General features: G+C 37.4%; 2 protein-coding genes across 7 annotated transcripts in view; one reads left to right on the forward strand and one right to left on the reverse strand.

Moving 5' to 3' along the window:
• BTD (biotinidase) overlaps positions 1–23,838 on the forward strand; it is a 46,614-nt gene that overhangs the window by 10,905 nt on the left and 11,871 nt on the right. For 2 of the 6 annotated variants that reach the window (XM_005504407.3, XM_021290268.2), the window contains exon 1: positions 23,577–23,800. The exons of 1 other annotated variant lie outside the window; for it this stretch is intronic. In XM_005504407.3, coding sequence (XP_005504464.1) covers positions 23,703–23,800 — 98 coding nt within the window. In that variant the 5' untranslated portion in view covers positions 23,577–23,702. Of the gene's footprint in view, positions 1–22,364; positions 22,383–23,222; positions 23,420–23,576; positions 23,811–23,838 lie in introns of those variants that run through there. 3 more of the 6 variants (XM_065051453.1, XM_065051452.1, XM_021290264.2) reach the window with 3 other exon arrangements.
• On the reverse strand, positions 693–23,779 carry HACL1 (2-hydroxyacyl-CoA lyase 1). The gene is made up of 17 exons (XM_005504408.3): positions 23,562–23,779; positions 22,464–22,568; positions 18,458–18,498; positions 17,067–17,147; positions 13,934–14,006; positions 13,341–13,418; positions 12,279–12,373; positions 11,692–11,804; positions 9,924–10,059; positions 8,687–8,792; positions 7,248–7,331; positions 6,874–6,975; positions 5,791–5,945; positions 4,208–4,366; positions 3,814–3,921; positions 3,022–3,208; positions 693–2,597 (listed from the first exon to the last, which is right to left on the reverse strand). The coding sequence occupies exons 1-17, from the start codon at positions 23,634–23,636 to the stop codon at positions 2,565–2,567; spliced, it is 1,731 nt and encodes a 576-aa protein (XP_005504465.2). The 5' UTR covers positions 23,637–23,779; the 3' UTR covers positions 693–2,564.

Here is a 23,838-nt window from a genome sequence, read left to right on the forward strand (position 1 = left end):
TGTCTTGAGTCCATTCAATACCTTTGTTTCTGTGCTCTGGGCTTCAAGAAAAATTTCCAGTTGGCTAAAGCCACATGGGTCAGCATGGCCCCAGGTTTATAACATCTGGAATTTTTTTCCTCTTTTTAATAAAATTGGGACATTTCAGAGATACTTTATTTCTGTCTCTTCTCTGAAACAGTTTCCTTTCATACAGTTTCATATGCATCTCTTAGAATCAATTCCATGGTGTAAAACATAGTATGAAGCAGGTAAACTATATAAACAAAGTAGTACAGATTTCATTCTCCTTGTTTTTATATGGAAACTGTGCGCTCCCTCATATCAAAAATCCTAATCACTACCAGCTCAGAATTTATATTATATCATATTATATATCATATCATATAATATTAATATTTATATCACATTATTTCTTACAGCTTGAAAATATACTAAAGCGTTAATTATTTTTTGAGCTTTTTAAAAACTCAATGAAATCCAAACCAATGTTATCAATTACGTTACTGCCTGCCCACAGCTTCAAATTCTTTGCTTTCTGTTGTCCAGGCATCTTGACTTATTAAAATGAATTGCGCGTTATTGTGGTTATTCAACAGCTTTTATAAAACTCCAGTGTACGCTGATTTCCAACAGCTGACACAAAATGCTGACATAATTCAAATACCCTCATTAAAGGAGAAAGAGTATGAAAAATCACTCTTTATTAATTTTCAGATATAATCCAAGAATTTTATGCATTAGCTTATCCAGTCCACATGATCAGTGCAAACGGTCAGTTGCAGCATGAACTCTTACTGATATTTTACACCATCATAATGGATTGTGTTCAATCACCACAACATATTAAACTCAATTTTTGAGAGTTAAAAAGAACGAAACAAAATTAGCGACAAGATCCAACGCTGTTCCACGTTCCTTGAAGAGTATCCCAGAGAACACAGCAACTCTACCGTCTCGGCAGCCTTCATGAGCTGTATCCACTCTATGGGTTTTATCTTTTTGCACTTCCTAGCCCTCCTAAGGATATTACTTTGCTTGACTGCAGGGCCACGTGGCTGTTCCCACACGCACAACAAACGGTGTTATCTCCAGTCAGGCTGCAGTACTCTTGCTCATGTCAGATACTATTTTTCCGCACGAGTGTGCACAGACATTCCTCTGCCTAACAGTAAACCATGGCCTGTGCCAGGCCCGGACTGAAGTGCAAGAATAAGCTGAGTTTTTTTGCAACAAACTTAACTGGAGGCCAGCCCAGTCCTCCTCTTCCTGGGGTCATCCCACTGCCTTCCACTCGTTAACACTTTGTGTCAATGGAATAATAGACTATAAAGCAATCAAAACCCAAATCAGTGTCAGGATCTTCCCTTGTACATACGTCACAAAGAAACTCCCAGTGCATTTCAGAACATACGTAAATATAAAGTAACCTGGTTAGTGGTACACTGAATAGTAGTTGCTGTTGGCCAGGACAGAAGCAGAGAGAAAGAACTACTTCATTTTTAAAGTCTGAGCTCTAAGTCAGATTGTCAGATGCAAGAACAGACGAAAATACAGATGACAGAACCTCAGGGAGGCCAATTACTTACTTTAAATGTTAGCTCTGCATCACAGCCAGTGTGAGCTGGGCACTGAATTTCTATACAGTAAGTAAATCTTATGAAGAACCTTTGCACAATTAGCCAGCCACAGTATGAATGCTGGTGGTTGCTTTGTGATGCCAGCCAAACTGAATATTTTGGTGAGCATTTTGATTTTGGTCTTTTTATTTTCTTTTTTTTTTTTTTTAATGCTTCTGATTAGAAAGATTTATGATCTCTTAATCCCATAATTCTCACTAATAAATCCAGTCCTGTTTTCAGGGATGACACTGATTTTGCAACGAGCAAAGCTTCAAACAAAAATGTAAGATTTTTTTCTCCCTGCAAGCATCATAAGTCCCAGTTAATAAAAACAAATGCAATAGACAGAAAACTCAGCCCTTGAGTCTCAAGTTTTAACACACTACTTCTCCCGCACTAGAAGCTGAAAAAGCAACCTGTAAAATTATGAAGTGATTATCAATCCAATGGGCTTCACTGCATAATGAGGCCAATCAGCAGTTTTTCCACAACAAGACGCTTTGTTTTGGTCCTTCCAGGACAGAGCGTCTCACAAGTTCATGCTGGTGGTCAGTTAAAAATGAAGCTATTATAATAGCAGACTGCCAAAGACTTCTATGTTTCTGTCAGTATAAAACCCTCAGCTTACTCCCTTCATCCAGAACGTCTGAGATTCTAACTCACAAATCTTGATTGGTATGACACTGAATAAAAGTATGTATATGTAATTTCAACATCAGTGTCTCTGTACAATCTGCTAGAAGGCCTGGTATACATTCATATATGTCTTACTCATTTTACAATTACTTAATTTCAGCATTTAAAGATTCCTCTAATAGCAGTTCTAAAATTGCACTTTGTTCCAATGCTTATGTGAAAGAGCGTTGTGCCAGTTCTACTTCTAGACACCAAACTAGTTTGGGTTAACACACTGCCTTGCACCACCATTATCTTCATCTTCTATTACAGGCTAGAACGAGTCAGCCAGGGAAATTCCTGGAAGCAAAAAAAGAACCAGAATAAAAAACCATATCAGAATGGACAAACAATAAGAGGAACAGGATACAAACGCGTCTTAACTACCAGACGGGATCTACAGGAAATAAAGACTGCTAAAAAACGTTTCACCTCATTTTGTCATGAATGGAAAGGAACAATCATAAATTCTGGAAACAGTCATGAAAGATGCTTTGAATTAATAACAGCCAATGGAAAAAAAAAATAAAAACAAACCCCCAAAACAAGGAAAGCAGATAGCACAGTGTAAAAGCACCTATTCTTCTATCTCCCAAATCTAAAGACAGTATTTCTCCCTTGCAACTACCTCTCCCTTCTCCACAGTTTAAGTGATACTTCTTGAGGACTGCAGAGTCTTTCCCACATGAAGCTTGCAGAAAAAGAAAGCAGAACATACACATACCTGTTTCTTTCTCTCAGAATGGGGATCAATCATTACATTTATAAGAGAAGGTGTCTGCTTGTCAGTGACACTTGCTTTCAGAGCATTCTGCAGTTCTTCTGGTGTTTTAACAAAGTATCCTTTACCTCCAAAGCTAGACATCATTTTCTCATAGTGTGAATTTGGCAGGAGAGAAACAGGAGGCACACTGTAACAAAATGGAAAAGGTCTGATTAATGGCAGGGAAGAATTGCCAGACCGACCCATTTAATTACTTCAGCACAGATTTTTAAAGTGTAAAACAATATTGTGCTGGCCTGATGAATTCTGCTGGGCTGGTAGAACTATGTTTCCTATACCACTCAAGCTTTGTTTATAGCATAGCACACTCATTTTCGTCTTCTGGGGACACTCCTTAGTAAAGCTTTAGCCTAGTTCTCTTGGTGCAGAGATCTTAGATCCAGAAGCAGAAGTCCAGTGTAAACTCAGAACACAAGTCTCAGGCAATTTTGGAGATTATGATGATTTTGGAGGTTAGCCCACTGTGTACTCTCTACTGCATGGCCTGAACTGCTGCAGGAACCTGAGACAACTAATGGAGAGTCATCTCTCCGCTGTAGTGTTGTGTAAAGAACAGTCTGGAACTTGAGTTGGTTGCTTGGTTTCAGTAACTGGTTCTTTCTTACATGAACTTAGCCTAGGACTAAGTTCACTTCATTAAAAAAATTCAATCACAAAGCGTTAAAAGTGAATAGAACGTGCATTTTGGTCACTTTTTCCTTAATTAACGGGACATACTTTGAAGATACTCACCATGTAGCAGCATCTCCTGACTTTAACACCTCCTTCCAGGCATCTGCATCCAAACCAGAGTAGATCCCATTGTTGTTTACTATGATAATCAGGATTGGCAAGTTGTACCTACAAAAAGATGCATTTAGAAGAATACTGAAATACTTATGCCTTTCTGTAAGGTGTTGAAACTGTAAAAGGACAATAAATAAACAAATCGCTTCCACCAGAAACACAATCTATTCATCACTGGCAACACATTATGTCACAACAGCATAAAAACAACTATGTATATTTTTTTTGCTTGTTTTCATGTGCTATTAAGAGTATGCCATCGAACAGCAGCATCCATGGCATTCTCGTTAAATTGAGCCTGGCAATATATGAAGAGGGTCTTCCTGAACAAAAACGTTACCTGCAAATAGTCTCCACCTCCATCCCAGAAAATCCAAAAGCACTATCCCCCTCTATGCAGACAACTCGCTTTTCAGGTGTTTGGTCTTTAGCTACCATTGCAGCTGCTATAGCAAAACCCAGTCCGACTCCCATCGTTCCAAAAGTTCCGGCATCAAGCCTAAATGGGAGAATACAGAATTACTACCCCTTTATTTCTACTCAAACTTTTATGTTAATCCATGATGACTTATCTTTACTTTTAATAATTTGGTATATACTATTCAAATACTGTTTCATAAACAATTGGTATAAAGAGATACCAGATGTACAGAATATTAGATTCAAACATTTGATAAGACTGCAAATGTTTTAAGGGACATAAACATATTGGAACTCAAAATTAAGAACTCTTATACAGTAGCTGTAGTACAATAAAGAGCTATTCTTTTATGCTTTTAGCTTTCATAGTAACAGTATTTCAAAAACATTCAATTACTTTAGAGATAGGCAGGCTACATGAAGTCTTTCTATATTTAACTCCTTGAAAATATAACTAGAAGTCTGAAAGCCATCGGTTAAACACTGCTGTTCAAATTTTAGTCTACTGTTTAACTTTCAAAATTGAATTGAAAGCTGTAATTAAGTTAGATTATTTCAGTCAGAAGCACATAATGGATACAAAAGTACATAAAGAACTAGATTATTCTAGGGTTAACTTTTAAAATTTGCTTTCTGATATGGGCGCTGCAATCAGAAAAGCCAATCATTAACATTTACTGTGCCCTCATTTTAAATAAAGGGGAAAAAATGCAAACCCTTCCCCCAACTTTATGGGAACTAGGTTTTTGTTGGTTGTCTTTTTTTTGTTGCTGTTGTTTACAAATAATTGTTTAGGTTCATTTGGGACGTTAGTGCTACTTTTACAAAAAGTCACAAGCTTCACAGTCAGATCAGAAGTTTCACCTCACCAGACAGAACACAGTTTTCCACCCCCCTTCAAGAAACAGCACCTAATTCCTACTTACATTAAAACTAGACTACACATAATCGATTAAAATGACATACCAACACTTCAAAATTCAAGTGCCTACCTTGTAGGCATGCAGGTTTACATGAAAAGTATGCCCAACATATAATGCAATTTTCAAAATGAATTGTTTCATTTTAAGTTTTCCCCATTTTTAATTGTGTTTCAAAGAAAAAACATTTGGATGAATTTTTTACAATATAAGAATCACAACAATTGTTTTCATTTTAAACCAATATTTACCACAGACTCTGAGCACAGAAATAAACATCTAGATCAGAGAACTCAACATGATGCTCCTCACTCACTTCCCACAAAAGAGTGTGAAACTACCATCGTTCTGTTGTAGAGCACACAGACAAGGTGCAGAGAATTGTTAAAATCTCTAACAGGACATCATATACAAGTGGAAAACTTCCCTTAACCCCTCAACCAACATACTAACCTTTTATTTTTTTATTTAGAACCTTTAAAAAGGACTACAAAAATTCTGGACCATCATACTTCTCAGCTAAGTGAAAACATTTATACATAGATCCAGCCTGTTGAGTCAGCACAGAAAGAAAATACCACACCTTTGACGGGGATAATAATTTGGAAGCATAGTTCGGCCAATATCCATGGTGTTTGCTCCCTCATTTACTAAGATGCAGTCCTTGGGTATCAGTTCTCTGATGTGATGAAAGGCTGTGTAATAGTTCATAGGCAGGGATTTCTGTAATGCTAATTCCTTAAAAAGATGATATATTAGTAAATCCTATGCATATAACATAGTAAGGTGCAGAACTGAGACGTAAATGATGATGATGATGGAAATAAAAATGCAGTCTGCTTGGTGAGGCTGAAGTATTTGGTCTTCAATGTGCTACATCAAGGTCACTCCTTCTGTACCTATCCTGGTGACACGACGTATTTATCAGAGGCTCACTCAGCTCAGCAACCCTTGGATGATCTATCACTAACAGGAAGCTATTAAAACTCAGTTGAATCTAAGGAGCATGTGAAATCTATCTGCACATAGGTTTGACTATTGATAACTTTAACTGAGCTGTCATCTGTGTACTGGGAGGTAGTTCAAAAGAGTGATCAACTAGAATTAATTTTAGATCCCAATCTCAGAAACATGTATCTGAGCTTGCAGAATATGAGTTGTATAAAGTTAGGCAGACACCAAGCATCTGTGGTCCTTTGGCCTTAACGGATACTTGCTTTTAGCAGAGATTATACTTCCACCAGCATTGCTAAACAGCACAATTACAGAAGAAAACAGTGTGTCTAAACGTAAGATAGCTTCTACTTAGAGTACTTGGAGTACCTGCCCACTGCTTAGAAGTCACTGTCCATAATACAGCAGCTCTGGCTCTGGTCTTCTACTATTGGCTTTAAGAATTCAATCCCAAAGTTCAGTGACCTACACACAATCTGAATTTATACAAAACCTAGAATACGTAACTTACAATTAAGTATGAAGACTTAATGTACAGTTCATAAGCCTGACAAGAGTAAGCCTGTATCAGAATGGTATAGATTTTCAAAGTCTGCAAGACACGACTGTCAGAAGTTACTGTGGAACTTGGATATAGACCAGTGACAAAACTGACTATGCACCAGTATCTGTTAAGGCAAGAAACGTCCTCTTTTCCTTAATATAACACTACCTTTGATCTTTCCTCGTTGTTCTTTATTTTCTCTCTCAGCCTCTTCCACCACTCTGAATCAGAGGGATATTTAAATGGTCTTTCATTGAACTCTTCTAAGAGCTGGAACAACAATGAAATGTTGCAGATTTATTTCAACATACTTAGAAAAACCCCATCACAAGCATAAAGTTATCAAGAAAAATCCCAGCACAATCACAATAATAATCAGAATGTTTAACTTTTTGGGAATAGATTGGGCACAGAGCATGAATATATTGCCTGAAAAATGGTTTTCCAGCTTTTTTCCTTTTTTTTTTCCCAACTGATAACTTACTTTACATAAATCAGAGGAAATTAAAGTCAAAACAGGAGGATACCTGACATTATGTTACCTGCTTAGTCACAGCGTTTATGTCACCTAATAAAGTTGCAGCTGGCCTCACATTATTCCCCAGCTCTTCTGCACAAATATCAACCTATATTTCAAAAAGAAAGATGACCATTAACTCAGGGATATTTAAGAGAATTTTTTTTTTAAGTTCAAGCGTGAAACACTATCTATCAATGTCTTCATACTTTGTTTTAGCTGTACAGGTAACTTCCTCTGCCTTTCACTGAAATGACATCAAGAAATTCTTCATTCAAAATAAAATTCCTGTGGTACATACCCACTTAAAAAAACTTTATATATATCCTTAAAATTGACTGCTTGCTTCTTTCAAGCTCCTACAGACAGTACAGAAGTATATTAGAACACTTTGGCAAGAAAGGTGGTGATTTTAGTGGTATTTATAGGAGAACTAAAAATCTAGGCTTAGATATACCCTTAAAGTTGATACAATCTAGTAATTTTCTTTCTGAGGAAAGTTTGTGTATTTTACTTGGCAGTAAGAATTTGACTACTATGAAGAAACTGAAAAGTAAATCGTGACCACTGAAGAAGTTTTCCCCACTTTCTTTATCATGGATGTATGATACCTCTACGGTTACATGGAATACTGACTTATGACCAGGTCACACAGAATGAATTGGTATTTTAATACTAACCCTTGACAGTGCAAAAAAATTACTTTAAGTGAGGTGAAAAAATATACTCCTTTACATTCTTTAGAAAAAGGAAACATAAAAGATGTATTATTTCATCCATCAAAAGGAATTCTAGCTTCAAAATGTATGTTATTCCTCTGGAAAAAATTGTAAATTTTGGAAGGCGAGATTATGTTCCAGATCACTGAAGGCAGGCCAGTCAGTACACTGAAGCAACTACTACTCTTCGATCACAGACTCTAAGGGAGGAGATTTTTAAGGACATAAACAATTCAACAATTTGTCTTTTTAAAAGCTGGCAGATGGCCAAATTAGTTAAACAGCCTTTCCTTCTCTTTTCCTTTTAAAATTTCTGAGTGCCTGAGCTCTTATAATGACTGACTCTGGATCTGCTTCAAAAAACTCCAGTCAAGAGAGCAGTCAAACAGTACGAGAGGTTTCACAATGTCAAGATAATTTGCTTTCAACCATGGAAATTCTAGTGCTGCAAAGATCACATAAGTAGAGTGAGTCTAATCCTGCATTGGTCAGCTACAAAAAAGTGTCTGCCTGCCTTATTACAGCAGCACCAAGTCCTTGACAGCTGGAACAATGCTGTAACCACTTCCAGGAAAAAAAAAAAGAAAGCAATCAGAACTATTTCTGAACAACGACCAAAACTATATGTACTGTACTGCAGTATTCGCCACATGAAGTATACTACTGAAATAATTTACAATAAGTGCTCTATGCAATGCTAGAACATAGAGGAATTCCTTTGATTGATGACAATTTTCCTGCGTACCTGAATAAACTTTACATCTTGTCGAAACCTTGGTGGAAGACCAAAATGCAAAATCCAATTCAACCTTGCACCAAGCAAGACGATTACATCAGCATGCTGCAATGCCCTAATAAAGAGAAGAGAACCAGATAAGGAAGAATTCTGATTTAATTTAGTAGTGTTTTCAAATTAGAAGTAATCCTAACCACCACAGCGAACACATATAATTCTTCCTTCCTCTAAACTGCTTGCTTAGCCCCTGTATTCTTTTACATAGCCAAACATCTAGTCATTCTTGAGTTCAGGAACTCAGGAAGAAAGTTAAATATTATTTTCCTAATACACTCTCTTTGGGAAAGGAATCACTACATTAGGAGATTAACAAGATGCTATAATGATGCTGAGGTTAAAGCAAAAAACTTACTACTGTGATACTGGCAACAGTGTGTGTCAAAATTAACATTCTGGTGGACCCCTTAGTTTAACTGCAGATGACAGACCCCTGTAATTTAACTTTCAGCTGGTAGACAGTATTTGGTATATTCTTTTATTCTCCATTTTTCTCTAACAGTATGCTTAACAGTGATAAAGTCAAGATACTCAACAGACATTTTAATCTCCAAGTATAAAAATGCTCAATCTGCAAGCTGACTCTGTGCATATTTACACCTAGTTCTTATAGCTGATTCACATTAATTTTGCCAAAAGCCAAAATGAGCTCTTATAAGTTACTTTAAATATAGTCCTTTAGTGTAGTTTGAGATTCCTTATTTTTCTTTTAAAATAAACTACAATTTATGGACAGTGTATTGCAAACGCCATGCAGAGACAACAGATAGCAAAACTGCAACTGTAACATGTGCATCTTAAGCTTCTGTTTATGGTGTTAAAATAAAAAGCTAGTAGTTTGTCTAGTGTATTAAGATAAATGTTTAACATAAATCTTCTACCAGTTTCACTTTACGTTATGAAATACATATGAGCAACATTGATACATCTAGTTGCCATAGGTTACATAGTTACAGAATACTAGCTCTCCGATAAAGCATCTCCTTGACCAGCATTCTGAACACTGTCAAGAGTGATCCACCTGTATCTGTTGCCTCCTTCCAAGAAAGACCGTTGGTGCGCTAAAATGAGGTGCAAAATGTGGTTGAAAAATTTCTGTTGTATGCATCTTGTCTTCCCTGGCACCTGCAAACCACATTTCCTAGTTGATTCTCAGATGTTAGGATTAGAAGCCTTGCTTTATATTTACATTGATCTTGCTGCAGCTACACAGTTCAGATGGTTATCAGGAACTACTCCTTTTGCCATTGGTGTAGGCAAGAAAGGCAGTCCACAAAGGTCCACCAACTTTCTGATGTTGTTTTCAGCATGGGAATAAGCAGCACCTGAATGAAATGAAAGAGACTGCTTAATACTACAGAAACCCACTGCAGTATTAATTTCAATTAGCCTGATTGCATTAGTGGCAGAAAGAACACTATAAAGAAAGCTGCCTGTTCTTTTTCATTCTGGAGAATTCAAAACATAAACCACCAAACTACAGGTATTTGGGTTCAAATTTCCCATATTTTCAACAAAAGATTGGTTTTTTTTTAAGGCTTCAGCTGAGCTATTCAGTTATTTCTGTGAAGCACAGCAGAGAAAAACAGGCAATTTTGTTTATCTAAAATGACAATTTTGGGTGGCTGTTCTGTATTATAGAACTTCTGCTACAGCAAAAAGAGATGACCTTTGTGTCATGTCATTGTTTGCTCATCCCCTGCGTGCCATTGTACTACATGCTCCATAACAATCTGCACAAACAGACCTTTAACAAAAAAATTGAAGCTCAAAGACGACCCTGTGAAGATATATATGTGTTTATGCACAAATTTACTGTGATGGTGCCTTCAGCACAAGGCTGCTGAACCAAGGTTGCCCAGGCAACCTGGAATAACGGACTGGTCCCTGTGCAATGACTTAAGTCCATGAGTCTTAAATTCTGAAGAATAAACTTCTGAATGTCTTCCAAAAAATCTGCTAACAACAATATACAGCAGATACGTTTTTAAGTAGATTTGAAGAAAACACAATATTTCTCAAATGTTGACAGCAACAAAACCCGTATATATGTATTTTTGAGTTTTCTACCTTTAACATTCAAAGAACACACATTTGTTCATGCGTATCAAGCCAGACAGGGAAAAAACAAACCTCTCCTGATCTACTTTCTGTCTACTGTTTCATTACCTAATCAATTATAAGATCCATCACATCTCAATCATCTCACTCCCTGGTCAAACACAGAACCTCTCTCCAAGATACAGATTGTTCCCAGGTCTGCAAGAGAACAGCCTGGGTATAACAAGTTGGTTATTTCAATTCTGTTCCTAACCTGCATCTTCAACAGAAATGCCACTGCAGTGACCAGCATTCCACAAGGAAGGAAAAATAAGCGACCCAGCACAGAGAATAATTACCCTCAATCTCTAGGGACACCTTTATTTCAGGAATGAAATACAATGGCAGGGTGCAATAGAAAGTCTGTAAAATAGCAATAAGAGCAAACCTGCTGTGTTGCCTTGTCCCCACACAGGTAGGCTGGCACTTTCAATAAGTTCATAAGGAAAATGACCTTTGGTTGCTCTGATTCTTGCTATATATGCCAGAGCATCAGAGAGAGAATATGACTTCTGTATTCTGACAGAATTTGTTAGGAATTTTGGAATAGATCTCTCGGTATTAACTCTATGGTTCATACAATGGCTCTCTGATTTTTCTCTACTTAAACCTATATTCTATCAATTGACTTTTCCCTTAAACTAGATGAAAAAGACAACAGTCAGACAACAGAATGAAGATATTCTAAAGACAGAGCAGATTTTAACATAATTTTTTTAAGACGTTTGTTCGGTTTTCACTGGTTTGTTTGTTTAAATAGAGCATTAAAAATAAGGCTAATACTCATGGGGAAAATAAATCACTTTGGTCATCTGTCCCAAGCTTGTACAGTTCAAAGCACCAGGAAAGCGTGCTACCTTTGCCAATGATTAGCAGAGGCTGCTTGGAACGAGCAATGATAAACGCTGCTTCTGATACAGCAGAGCGTTCAGCCATGCTAATGGGAGGTGGTGGGCAGCATTCCACGTACCTGGAAGTCAAGCAAAACAAAACAGGTTTTTTTAAAGAACCCAAAACAAGAGATGTTGGAAGATAAAACCTACTGCATAAAGCTGCAATTGCTGCACATCATTGTACTCACAGCATTTACATGAACAGGATATATTATTGTTTAAAACAGGCTTTGAAGTTTTTCTTGCATGTTTCTTTAATCTTATAGGTAATGTGTTGTTCCAGAGATTTACAAAGTGACATCACTGTATTATCATCATATTAATTAATTCCTTTTTGCACATTTCATTACAAAGTATAATTTATACGACATATTATAATACAATGTTACACTTAGAGGCTGGATTTTTAGTATCATTTCAGCCTCACAGCTAATTATTTAATATCTTGCTCTTGTTTATCTTTTTCTTGTTTTAAGAACACAAAAGGATCTTAAAACTAAAATTTATTTTAGTCAGTGACCTGAAAAACAATGAATGTAATCTTCACGTACTTGACAGAGCTCTTATTCACCTGAAGATTCACAAAATCTCCAGGTATGTCAATGTAGCAGGAACCCGGACGACCATATATGCTGGTTCTTACAGCCTAGAAGACAAACAATCACAGTTATAACTACTGTTTGAAAGGATTTAAAAGAAAATGTATTCATAGGTAAAAAACCCCAAGAAAACCCTTCAGTAGGAACGTGCTGTTTCATACTGCTGAACCACCAACGGGAAAGCTCCCATGACTGATTTATACCAATAAATTCAAGTTTTGACAGGTATGTACATTTTCCCCTATATGCCATCCAAAGGCTTTCAGGGGATGCACAGTAGTGGACAGTAAATTCTTTGTTTAATTTACAATGAGACAATGGCATTATCAGCTGTTGTGTTTAGAAATCCTAAATTCAACTTTCATGCTGAATTCTATTTAAAGTAGCACAAACAGAGAAAACCCAAGACAACCAATGCCTCAATTTTCTATTAGTTTTGATTCCAGTTCTTCTGTTACAGGTAGATGTTCTGCTGAATTTGCACTTCTGGAAACAGCATCACTTTAGGGAGAATTTAGGCTGACATGGCTGAAGTGTTGCTACAGAAGCCACAGACTTTGGTAAACCTTTCTGAAGCACTGATATGCGTTTTCTCTCCCTCTCTCAAAAAAACCCACCAAAACAACCACCAAAACCAAACACAACCATCTCTTGTAAAAGAGCTGAAGTTTGTAAGATTACATTTCTAGTTATTACATCTCTCCCTAAAAGCATTTCTTTCATTTAAAATTTTCCAGGTCTAGCTGAATCTAATACAAAACACTGCAGGGATTGGTAAGCATCAGATTGGACCAGAATCTATTTCTAACCAGTTTCATAGCATAGTTGATAGGAAAAATCTCCCTGGTTGTTAATTTACTCAATCAACCATCACCTAGCATCTGCAGGATCAAACTACTTATAGTAAGAACTCTAAAAAAAACCAAACCGAACCAACAAAAAACAAACCTCAAAACTTATGCAGGAGGAGACAGTTGTTTGATATTCTCTTGCTAATTTGGTATTTTTTCATACCTTTTCAATAACAGCAGGAATAACTTCTAGGCTGCTTGGGCGGACAGACAGTTTGTTGTACAGCCTACCAGCTTCAACCTGAATAAATGCATACAACCATTATATTGATTCATCAAAGTGGTTTGCTCATTTCCATCTCATTTCAACATGAATAAACTGGAAGAAATGCCAAATGGAAAGCAACAAGCTGAAAACTCCCACACATTAAAATGTAGTTCCTCATCTGGTGGAAAATGTCAAAGCTATACTAATTTCTCTGAGTGCTTAAGTTTGTTTTTTCTCAGAAAGCAGTGTTTCTTTCCTAGGAAAATTTACTTTGCCTTTTTCCATCTCAGAACAGACAGACAGAGGCAATTTATACCATCTGAGAACCTAAAACAGAGCATGAATTCTAACATGACTACAAAGACATTCCAGGAAATTTGCTGTATTTACACAATGTCAATTTTAAACCAGTAGATGGAGCAAATCAACAGCATTATAAGATCTGTTAGGAAATGTTAGTGTTTGGGATTGTTATTCCCACTCTAAGGAAGAAACAACGTCAATTATTTAACTGAAACCTTTCTGTAGAAAGCTGTATGTCTGTGTACCTGTGGGAATTCTTGGAAAGCTCCCATGGTTTCCTGATTTCTGTCAGAAGAGCCTCCAATAACAATCAAAGGCCTAGAAAAATGTATTAAAAAGAAACAAAACACAGTCTTAAGCATACATGTATTTTTTAATAAGTGCAGGCACATCTGTAAACTCTCCTTACAGTCAAATCCTACTAGTCTCATGATGTTGTGCACCCTTGGCATCCACAGATCTCAACAGGAATAGAAAGTGATCAGCTCAGCACAGGAATGGATTCTAAATCTCAGCATGTCAGCCAGCAGAATTCCTAACAGCTTTTTGTTCACTAGTTTTAGGACAGTCTTGCCAGTTAAGTGATCTGCATCTAGTGTAAAAAGGTTACATTTTCTTTGTATACAATTTGGAATGCAGAAGTTAGGTCACTATCCAATAGCACCTCTCCCTGCATTCAGTTTCTAGCAAAAAACCCCAAAGACCAAAGAGACAAAAATTAACATGCCTACAAGCAGTCCTGTTCTTATACTAGTTCATGGCTATTGGAGAAAGGCAGCATTAGTTTGCAATATGGGTTATACATTCCACAAGAGGCCACTTTTGTTATCATTTCCACAAAATACATTATTTTCCTACAGTGAATGAAAACTGGTCTTTTACTCAGTTTGTACATCAAACTCCTTAACATGCTAAATGCTGAGCCAATAAAATAATTCTGTCTTATTAATCTGCTCATTTATCACACTAAATTGAAATATTAGGTGATTAGCTTTGCAGGCTTTTTCTCCTAAACAATTTCTCTTCAGATACAACCTTTCTTTTGACTGCATTTATCTATACAATGTATTAAGCTGAAACATTTACACTGTGCTCAATGAATAATCCTAAATTTAATCACCCATATTTGGGATATGTGTATCTGGATCCGAGCTCATAACCTCTGCCATAAGTAAAAAAATGTCAGTTCTAATCCCCTGACATGGTGAGATGAGAACGTGAGGCTGAATCTCACCTCTATGAAAAATCCTTATGAAAAAATGCATTTGGTATACGTTCTAGATATTTTACTTTGCTGATTCTCTCTCCTCAGCAAAACGATCATGACTATCCATATATAACCAGTCTGTTTCATAGTGACAAACCTTACATCCCTCTCATTTATATTTTCCAAATTTATTTAATAAACAAAATAGCTACTTCCCAATACTGAAATATAATTAGGAGAAGGCACTACTCTTATGAAAGCCAACTCCAACAGCTATATCTTGAAAATATTTGGTTCTGCTTTTAAAGTTTACATAATTGTAAGCAGACAGAAGTTTTTCTCCCAGTGAAATTATCATACTACTGTCACAATACTGTACACATTTTGAAGAGCAGTGCTTATAAACTAAGTAAAACAAACAAAAGCAGCAAGGCAGGAAGAATATTTACTACAACGAAACTACTAAAAATAGTTAGCCTTTTGGACTTGCAGGAGAAGAACTTAAGCTAACTGAAAAAAAATTTCAACTGCAATGTCAGGTAAAGACCATAGTATCTCCCCATGCTACTATATAGTGAAATCTTACTAACTACAGCACACTCTTCTTTGAAGCTGTTCTCAAAGTGAGATACAAAAGTTTTGCTCAGAATTAGCCAGAAGGTGGCAGCATTATAGGAAATTTTAACATGAAATATCAAGAGGTTTTAGCCTCAGAAACGTAGTTTACCAAAGCCTCACTAGCTACTTACTTGGCTAGATCTACACATCCAACAGCTCACTGTGGCCAGCTTCCAGAGTGAACCAAAGGTTCTTGTACTCAGCCAACCTATTCCGAGGCAATAAAATCTAAAAGCACACTTGGTAGCAAATTGTGCTATCAAACTGCTTGCCTTTTTTTTCCAGTTGATACAGAAAAGGTTTCTTTCACATGGAAGAGACTGAAACAGAGGGGAATCAGAAGAATGGGTCTCCAGGCTCAAGGAAGAGAACTCAGACTGAGCTTTAACAACTAACACTCAGTCCGAGTTATTTAAACTCGGAACCAGCAAGGTCAGTTCAACTATGAGCTTATTTCTGTGAGAAGTGAGCCAAGTTTCATTAAGCTAAATTTAAAGTTTGTGAATGCTTACTTCTCTGCTTTTGGCACATACTGTAGTTTGGTCAGTGAACACCAATCTTCTTACTATATTGTCAAATCTGCCAAAGTAGGTATGTCACTCCCTTCACCTTCTGCCAGGAGCACAGGTTTATACAAGATCAAGTCCAGCAAATAGAGCGTAACTCAGATAAAAATCAGTTTTTGAGAAAACACCAGTGTCTCCTGCAAATGCACAAGCAAGTGCCATGAATGCTTCTTTCTTATAATCAAATCCATGACTTTTCAAAAACAAGGTTTTAATATCTTCTTTTTAAATCTAAGGTCACATAGGACAGCAAAAGATCAGTCAATAACTCATTTCTTAAAAAATAATTTGAATGCTGGAGATCTTTTTTCAAAGTGTGAGAGACTTGATTTGTTGGCATTCCCATTATCGAGCTTCCCTTGTCCACCAGCAGCTGCTACTCTAATGCTCCGGATCACGTGCGCTTGGTATTACCAGAACTTCTACCCCAAATACCTCATACTGCTTTTCAAACAGCTTTCAGTGGCAGACCGGCTAAACTTGCCATGTCTCAGTGAAAGCCTGTGGCAGTAAATGCTATCACTCTGTACCATCATTTAATTCAATACTTAATTACTGCTCTAGATGTTTGCGTGGGGAGCAAATATGGATTTTAACAATGCAGTCGTCAATTTGTTCACATATGAAACACAGGAATTCAAAGGCAATGTGCATTTAAATTTAGAAAAAACCTCTAGGCCTCTCCATGATCAATAAAGCATTACAGGCTGAATATTGACTTCATTTTCAAATTTATCCATAGACTCAGGTATGGTGATAGATTTTCCAATATATGTATAACGGCGTAGGACAAAAAGGAGAATTTTATCCATAAGAATACAAAAAATGGAACTATATTATTTTTATGGTTGATATATGAATAATCCCCTCTCATTAACCACAAGAAAGAAAAGAAGTCCTATTGTAAGTACTGCAAGAGCTCAACATCTACAACAAATAACAGCAAACAATTATTAGAATTTTAAAGGAAAAATTTAATTCAATTACCAGCAGTTCACAGTTGCATTTGCCATCCCACCAAGGGCATGCAAAAAACCTGGGCCGGACACTACAAGACATACTCCTGGTCTAGAAAATAAAAACCACACATATAAAAAAGAAGATAGAGAAAAGGAAGTGAGCACAGGAAACACTGAATAAACAACCAACACAAACCAGCAAGATTCTGAAAAACAAAATATTGTTTTAATATTTATTTAATATTGTTTTTATATTTAATATATATTTATATATATTTAATATTTAAGAATATTATTTTAATATTTATTTAATATTGTTTTAAGTTTTAATAATGTCATCAAAATGCAAGGGGTTTGTATGAAGGACTAAAAATAAACACAGGAATCATAAATCACTTAGCTGTATCAACCCAATTACAAAAGCAAGAGAACAGCTGTAACATGCCACCCACACAGAGGTCTGCAACATAAGCAGGCTCATGATAACACAGCTCCTTACTTTTATTACATTCATTCCATCATCTAGCATTTATATGGAATTTGGTAAGCCACTTAAGTTTGCAGTTTTGTCAACTCCATTTTAGCACTAGACATGAATGAAGAAAGCTCACAAAGGAAGAAATGCCTCTGATTCAACACACGTTTTATTACAGTTTAATTCAGGCACAGGCACCTGTTTTTCCAGGTGATGAGATAAAAACGAACATTCTTAACTACTGAGCATTCCTTAGTAGCTCTTCACATATCAGACAGAAAATCAGCTTACTTCCAGAGGTTATTCAAAGGAAGAAGAACTACAAAACTGTATAACACAGGTGTCAGGCTTGTAGACAGAATAAGGAATGATCACCTGCATCACTGGGTCTGCTTTTGTGAACAAGGAGACACCAGATGTTCAGTTTAGAAAAAGGATCCATGGCATACCCCAGAAGCACAAGTCATAGGCCACAGAACACTTCCCAGTAATATTGAGAGCAAAATGCAGTAAAAGTGCAAAAGCCAGTATTTCATTTCAGGAGAAACACAGGGTTGACTAGAAGGCATACAACCAGCCTCCATATTGATAAGGTATTTGTTGAACAACACATCCAGATGATGAGATCAAGGTATAGCAGGTCCACCAAGTTGCAACAAACAATGGTGGCATGATTTCTGTCCCTCATACCAATGCTGTTAATCTACTATTAAGAAATTAAAAGGGAAAAAATAAGAAAGTTATAAGATGGATAATATTATATGAGCAACAGAAATACTGATAACAGTTATTTTAAAATTCATGGTCCATTTTAACCGCCCTACAACTGCACACACTAAAAATACCCAGATGCAAACCAGATGTTTCCATCTTCTGTTGATTCTAATACAGTTATAAATGTTATAAATTATATTATTATAAGTATTAATAAATATGGAATGTACCTGCCAGTCAAATATCCAACAGCAGATGCAGCGTAACAGGCCTATTGAAAATATTGGAATTAATTATACAGTTGTTACTATATACACATTTAATGATATCTTGTACAAAACTTGCAACAACAATACTGAAAATAACAAGTAGAAGTTGCCCTTCATTCCCCATTATAAGGTGTGTTCAGGAAGGTTTATATGAAAAATCTCAAGACTCATCCTCACATTTCAGGCTCCTGTTTTTCCACAATAATAGGAATACTTATAATTTTAAAAGGAGAAACAACTACGTAAAAGAAAGATCCTGAAACTAGGGAAGCAAAATTAATAGAACATAATAAACATCTGCCTTCTACTGCCTTCTGGACTAACATGCAAGAGGGATTTGCAAGAGCAAGGCAACAAACAGAAATCATTAAAATGACTCATCGTATTTCAGAAATTAAGCAAAAGGTTGAAACGACCCACTGGAAAGATTAGTTAGAAGATTAGGGATTGTCTTTTACAAGCTGAGCTGCTGAAGTTCTTTTCACTCCATTTCTGATTTTCTTAGCTTTAGCTACTTCAGCATTGTAAAGAAAAATTGCACTTCGAATATTTTTCACAAAAGTAACTCCTACAATATGTGTTAACATAGCTTATCAACAGCATTATTACAGGTGATGTTTTCATGCTCTTCCTGTGTTAACAGTCAACATTTACATACAAAGTTCACCTGGTAAAAATACTACATGTGATCAAGTAGAAGCACAGACATTGATGGGTAACCCAAGAACTCCAAAGGAGTCACAACGACACTGCCAAATCCCTCCCTCATATTCTCATGCTTTTGTCTTGAATTCAGCAAGTTCTAACATTTACTGGAAAAAAGTAAGGTGCTGGCCTTCTAGCCTGCCTCTTTCATTTTGAAATAGAATTGGGGTTTTGTTTTTTGGTTTTATTTGCATACTATTGTGTTAAGAAGAATAAGTAACAAAAGCTCCTTCTAAAAGTTAACAAAGCTATCAAATATTTTCCTCAAACCTATGAATAACTGAAAAACTGCAACTTTGAGATGTGGGAAGGCACTGTAATTGCTTTAGAAAAAGCAGCAATGGAAAAAAACAGAACAAAAAAACCCCAGATGTGCAACAGGATAAGGTACCTGTCTTAGCCTGGGAAAGCAACAACCATCCAGCACCACAGAGTCTGTATTTCAGGCACAGAGGCCAAAGAGTAAGATCTGTTCAGAGGCTGAAATGTCTTATAAAGAGAGATCTAGAATCTGAGGGGTCGAGAAGAAAGATGTCCCCTTTGGTCCCAGCTTCCCTATTGAAGGGCTCTTGAGCCTGATTCCCTTGACAGGCAGCACCATCAGTGCTAACCCCACTGCACCAGCTCCAGCATATTGTATACTCATGACTAACTTCAGATATGATTATCAAGAAGAGATTATATTGAACATGTAGTGATAGTTATTCCTAAAGAACTAAGCATTAGTAATGTGTGCTGTTAATGAATAACAACCTAGTAAAGGGTTTTTTTAAAGTTTAAAACTGACCTGGGCTACCAGTCTTCTAAACAATCACAGCAAGCTCTAATTACCCAGGGACAGATGCACAAAACACTCCCCGCACTGTGTTGCAACACAACTATCCAGCGCTCAAGGGGCATATGGGACATGGGTTAAACTGCTTCTAGCAAACTTATGCCATGCCACAGGCCTCAGGAGATTAGCTAATGGATATTGGTAGTACTGTGTAGCTTTTAACATCATGCTTTAATATGGTCTTTCTAGTCAGTTTATTCTGCTGTTTTATGGGCTTTTGCTACATCTGGCCCAGAAATGAGGCAGAAACTCAGTCCATGGAAAAAAAAAAATTGTTTTCATATATCTTAGATCATATACAGCTGCCTTCACCAATAAAGGAAGCAGCTGCATACACGTCCTCCACAGCCAGACCACACAAATAATAAACTTGGACAATTAAAACCATGCCATGTATAAATATTAAGCGTATCTTGGATATACTGTGTATAACCTTTTACCCTCTCCTCTGCCAAGCAATTACTCTATGTCTTCACTGAGGAAAAAGAACAAAACAAAACCCACCAGCAGATATATCTTTGTTCATTATTTTCCATTCCCCAAAGAAGGAAAACCCAGATATTTTGATGTCAAAACAGATCTCCGTGTTATTATTATTCCCCTAGCAAAAGTACCTCACCATTTACACAGCAGAATGCTTCTTGACTTTTTCAATCTAACAGAAAAGAGCCCAGTAAAGAGCGATAAATAGGACAGCATCTCATTTGGCACTGCAAAGCCATCTTCCCTGTTAATTACAGACATGAATAAATTAATTTCAATCATGTTAATAACCAAAGCTAAAACTGGAATACTTGCTAAATGGCCTACAGGAATATAAAGACTGTGTTGAATTCCCAGTCCTTCAAAGGAAACAAACACACCTTTTGAAAATAAATATTTGCCTCTTATGTTACAGATTTTTCCATATGGAGACATGCTTTCTGCTGTAAATTCTCACATTCCAATATAAGGACATAAGGATTAGACTGCAAAATATACAGCTCATGATCACCTGATTTAGGAGAGCTACTATTTTAATACTTTATTCGTGTCTAGGACAACCCACAAAGGCTATGAACTACATAGTAGAAAACAGAAAAAGAACACTGCTGCAAAATACAGGCACCTAAATACTGTGTAGGTCTAGAACATTCAAAGGAATTCTTCATAAAAGTGGTAAATTCTAATTAATAGCATTCATAGACAGGATCCATAAACAAGTTAAAACACAAGAAAAATCTCCCGATAAGATAGAAGTCAAGCAATTTATTTATTTGTTGGCAATTAGCTATGGAAAATTGGCAAATGTAGTAGAGCAACTCTGAGTATGGAAAAATTATGATCCACTTGCTATCAGTCCAATATAGAGACAGCTTGCGTAGCAATCCTTGAAAATGATTTATAAACCTCAGGTCATTATATTAAACCTCAGACCACCTAAGAAACTACTGAATGTTTAAAGAGTTACTAGTGGGGAAAACCAAACAAATCAGGAACCAGTGGCACAACATCAAAATGCTAGTGAACTTGAGCCTACTTTCTGACACCTAGACAATGAAGCTGAAATATATACAATTAAGACTGACTAAGTGTATGTTTGTGCTTGATTCTGAGTGTTCAGAAGCACTGTAACTTTCTATGGTTTGCTGTTTGGTAAGGTTTTAAAACACAATTAAGAAAAAAAAAATACTACTTATTGAAAATAGTCTGGAGAAGTTTATCAGCAGGGAAACTTTTCTCTTTGGGCACTGCAAGAACAGAAAAGAGACAAGGAAAAAAAATCTACCTCTTTAGGCCTGTAGGTAATAACTCCTAAGTAAAACATCCTTCTAAGCAAAAAGGAAAGCAGCAGCTAAGAAAGCTCTAAAAAAATGGATTAAAATACTGCCAATTAGAGAGAGAATGATAATATTGTTCTAATTTGGAAGGGAGGACATCAGCAAAATAAAACATTGGTAGAAAAATTTAAGGGAGAAGTAGCTTGGAAAGTCTATACAAATCTAGAGAAAACCAAAAAACCTGGATGAGCCTCCCCCAAAACTGACAGATAAAATCTCACAATATATTACTTGAAGAAGACAAAATTGATCATTTTTCTTTCTGCAGTAGAATGCTTTGTCCATAGTATTTTTACCCCTAGTTTCATTCTATCTTTTCTCTCTTATTGAAGAAAGGCATCCAGAAATGAAAGAAAAAAAAAAAAAAAAAGTTGCAATTCCCTTACGAGAAAAGGAAGGAGCACTTAAAAATGGAAAGGGGAAAAAGAAACACCCAACCAACCCGTGCTTTCCCTTATTATAGTATGACAATAACTGCTTCTCTACAGGTTCTTCAAAGGAACATTCAGAGACCCTATTCTTCCTGGTAAGAAAAGATAAATTAAATTTTACTCCATTGTAAGATAATTAAGAGAAAGATTGGGTCCTACTATAGGTATGTACTTACGGCTTGTTCATTTCTCATTCCTACATATTTTATTCCAATTGCTTGGGCTGCAATTGCAATTTCAGTGACTGGAATGCCAACAATGCCAAACATGTATTTAATATCCTAAAAAGAAAAACGTTAGAAGAAATTAGAATTGTTTCCAGAATGAAATATGACTGAAACACAGTCATGTTAACTATACAGGCAGTCTAAAAGTGATTGTAACAACATCTACATTTGCATGAAAGTGCATAGGTCACTGTGGGAACATGCACAATGGCAGGTGGCGTTTGCAGTTTGGTCCTTTGCAGTTGTTCCACTACTTCTAGGCCTCCAAAACCCAGCGATTCCCCAGCTGCTCAGCCCAGATTCTGGGGCAACGTATGTTTCACTTTTTTAAACTGACCACTTGCAATTTCTCTGCTACAGCGTTTTTCAGCAGGTCAACTTTGCTTCTTCTGAAAATTCTATGTATTATTACATGCTCTTGCACTTTCACAGATAAGCATATGAAAAAAGGCCCCAAGAAATAACTGGAACGGTAACCATGAGAAAGAAACTTATCGATTAAAAGACTGTGCTCATGTTCGCTACAATTGAACTACGGTTTTGTGTATCACAGGCCTAACAGAAGGTCTTTCATTAAGACCAGCACTAGTTCAGCAGCATTTCAAGTTCAAGGTCGACACAGACTTTTGATAAGAGTGAAGGTGGAACTGCCACAGGCAGAGGGCGGTCGGCACCACTGGATGGTAACAGAGGTGCCGGCTGAGCTCGGGAAGGGGCAAGCTCGTCGGGAAGAAATAAGTGAAGGACCGGGCAACGCCGCGCAGGGGGCACCACCTCAGGCCTGCCCGCGGCGGCACAGCAACTCGGGGGTCCGAGCCGCTGCGGCGGGACCTCCCTCTCTCCTACAGGGCGAGCCCTGCCCGCCCGCTGTGCCCGCCGCCGGGAGATCGGCAGCGCTGCCCAGGGTGAGTCCGGCTGCGCACACCCGCTGCTCTCCAGCCCCGCGGGAACCCGCGGCCCGGGCGCCCCCCGCGCTGCGTGGCCAGCGGTAACTGTCCCCTCCCGCTCGCCGTAGGGAAGGCCCTTGCCGGTCCCCCACCCTCTTACTTGAGCCTTGAGAGACTCAGCGATGAGCTGGGCCCCGCTGACCGCCTCCCCCTCCGCATCGCTCCCGGGGGCCATCCCGGCTCCGCGCGGCCCCAGCCCTGATGCGAATGGGGAAGCGGAGGGAACAAGACCCTAGGCCGAATGTTGGGCGCAGTTGACTGGCACACCGCCCAGCCAATGAGGCAGCGGAGAGGGCAGGACCAAAGGCCGCAACCATCCACCTCTGACCCCGTTGGCAGGTGACGCGGGGTAGGGCGCGAAGGCTGAAAGGAACCTC

The sequence above is a fragment of the Columba livia genome, chromosome 2, assembly GCF_036013475.1.
Source record: "Columba livia isolate bColLiv1 breed racing homer chromosome 2, bColLiv1.pat.W.v2, whole genome shotgun sequence".
NCBI classification, from domain to species: domain Eukaryota; kingdom Metazoa; phylum Chordata; class Aves; order Columbiformes; family Columbidae; genus Columba; species Columba livia.

Excerpts from the sequence above, each read along its gene's own strand:
- HACL1 (XM_005504408.3), bottom strand. The coding sequence starts at position 23,636 with ATGGCCCCCGGGAGCGATGCGGAGGGGGAGGCGGTCAGCGGGGCCCAG. Across the intron at positions 12,374-13,340 it reads TTCCTGCTGTTATTGAAAAG|GCTGTAAGAACCAGCATATA; the intron begins GTATGAAAAAAT and ends TTTGTCTTCTAG. Across the intron at positions 11,805-12,278 it reads GTGAATAAGAGCTCTGTCAA|GTACGTGGAATGCTGCCCAC; the intron begins GTACGTGAAGAT and ends CTTGACTTCCAG.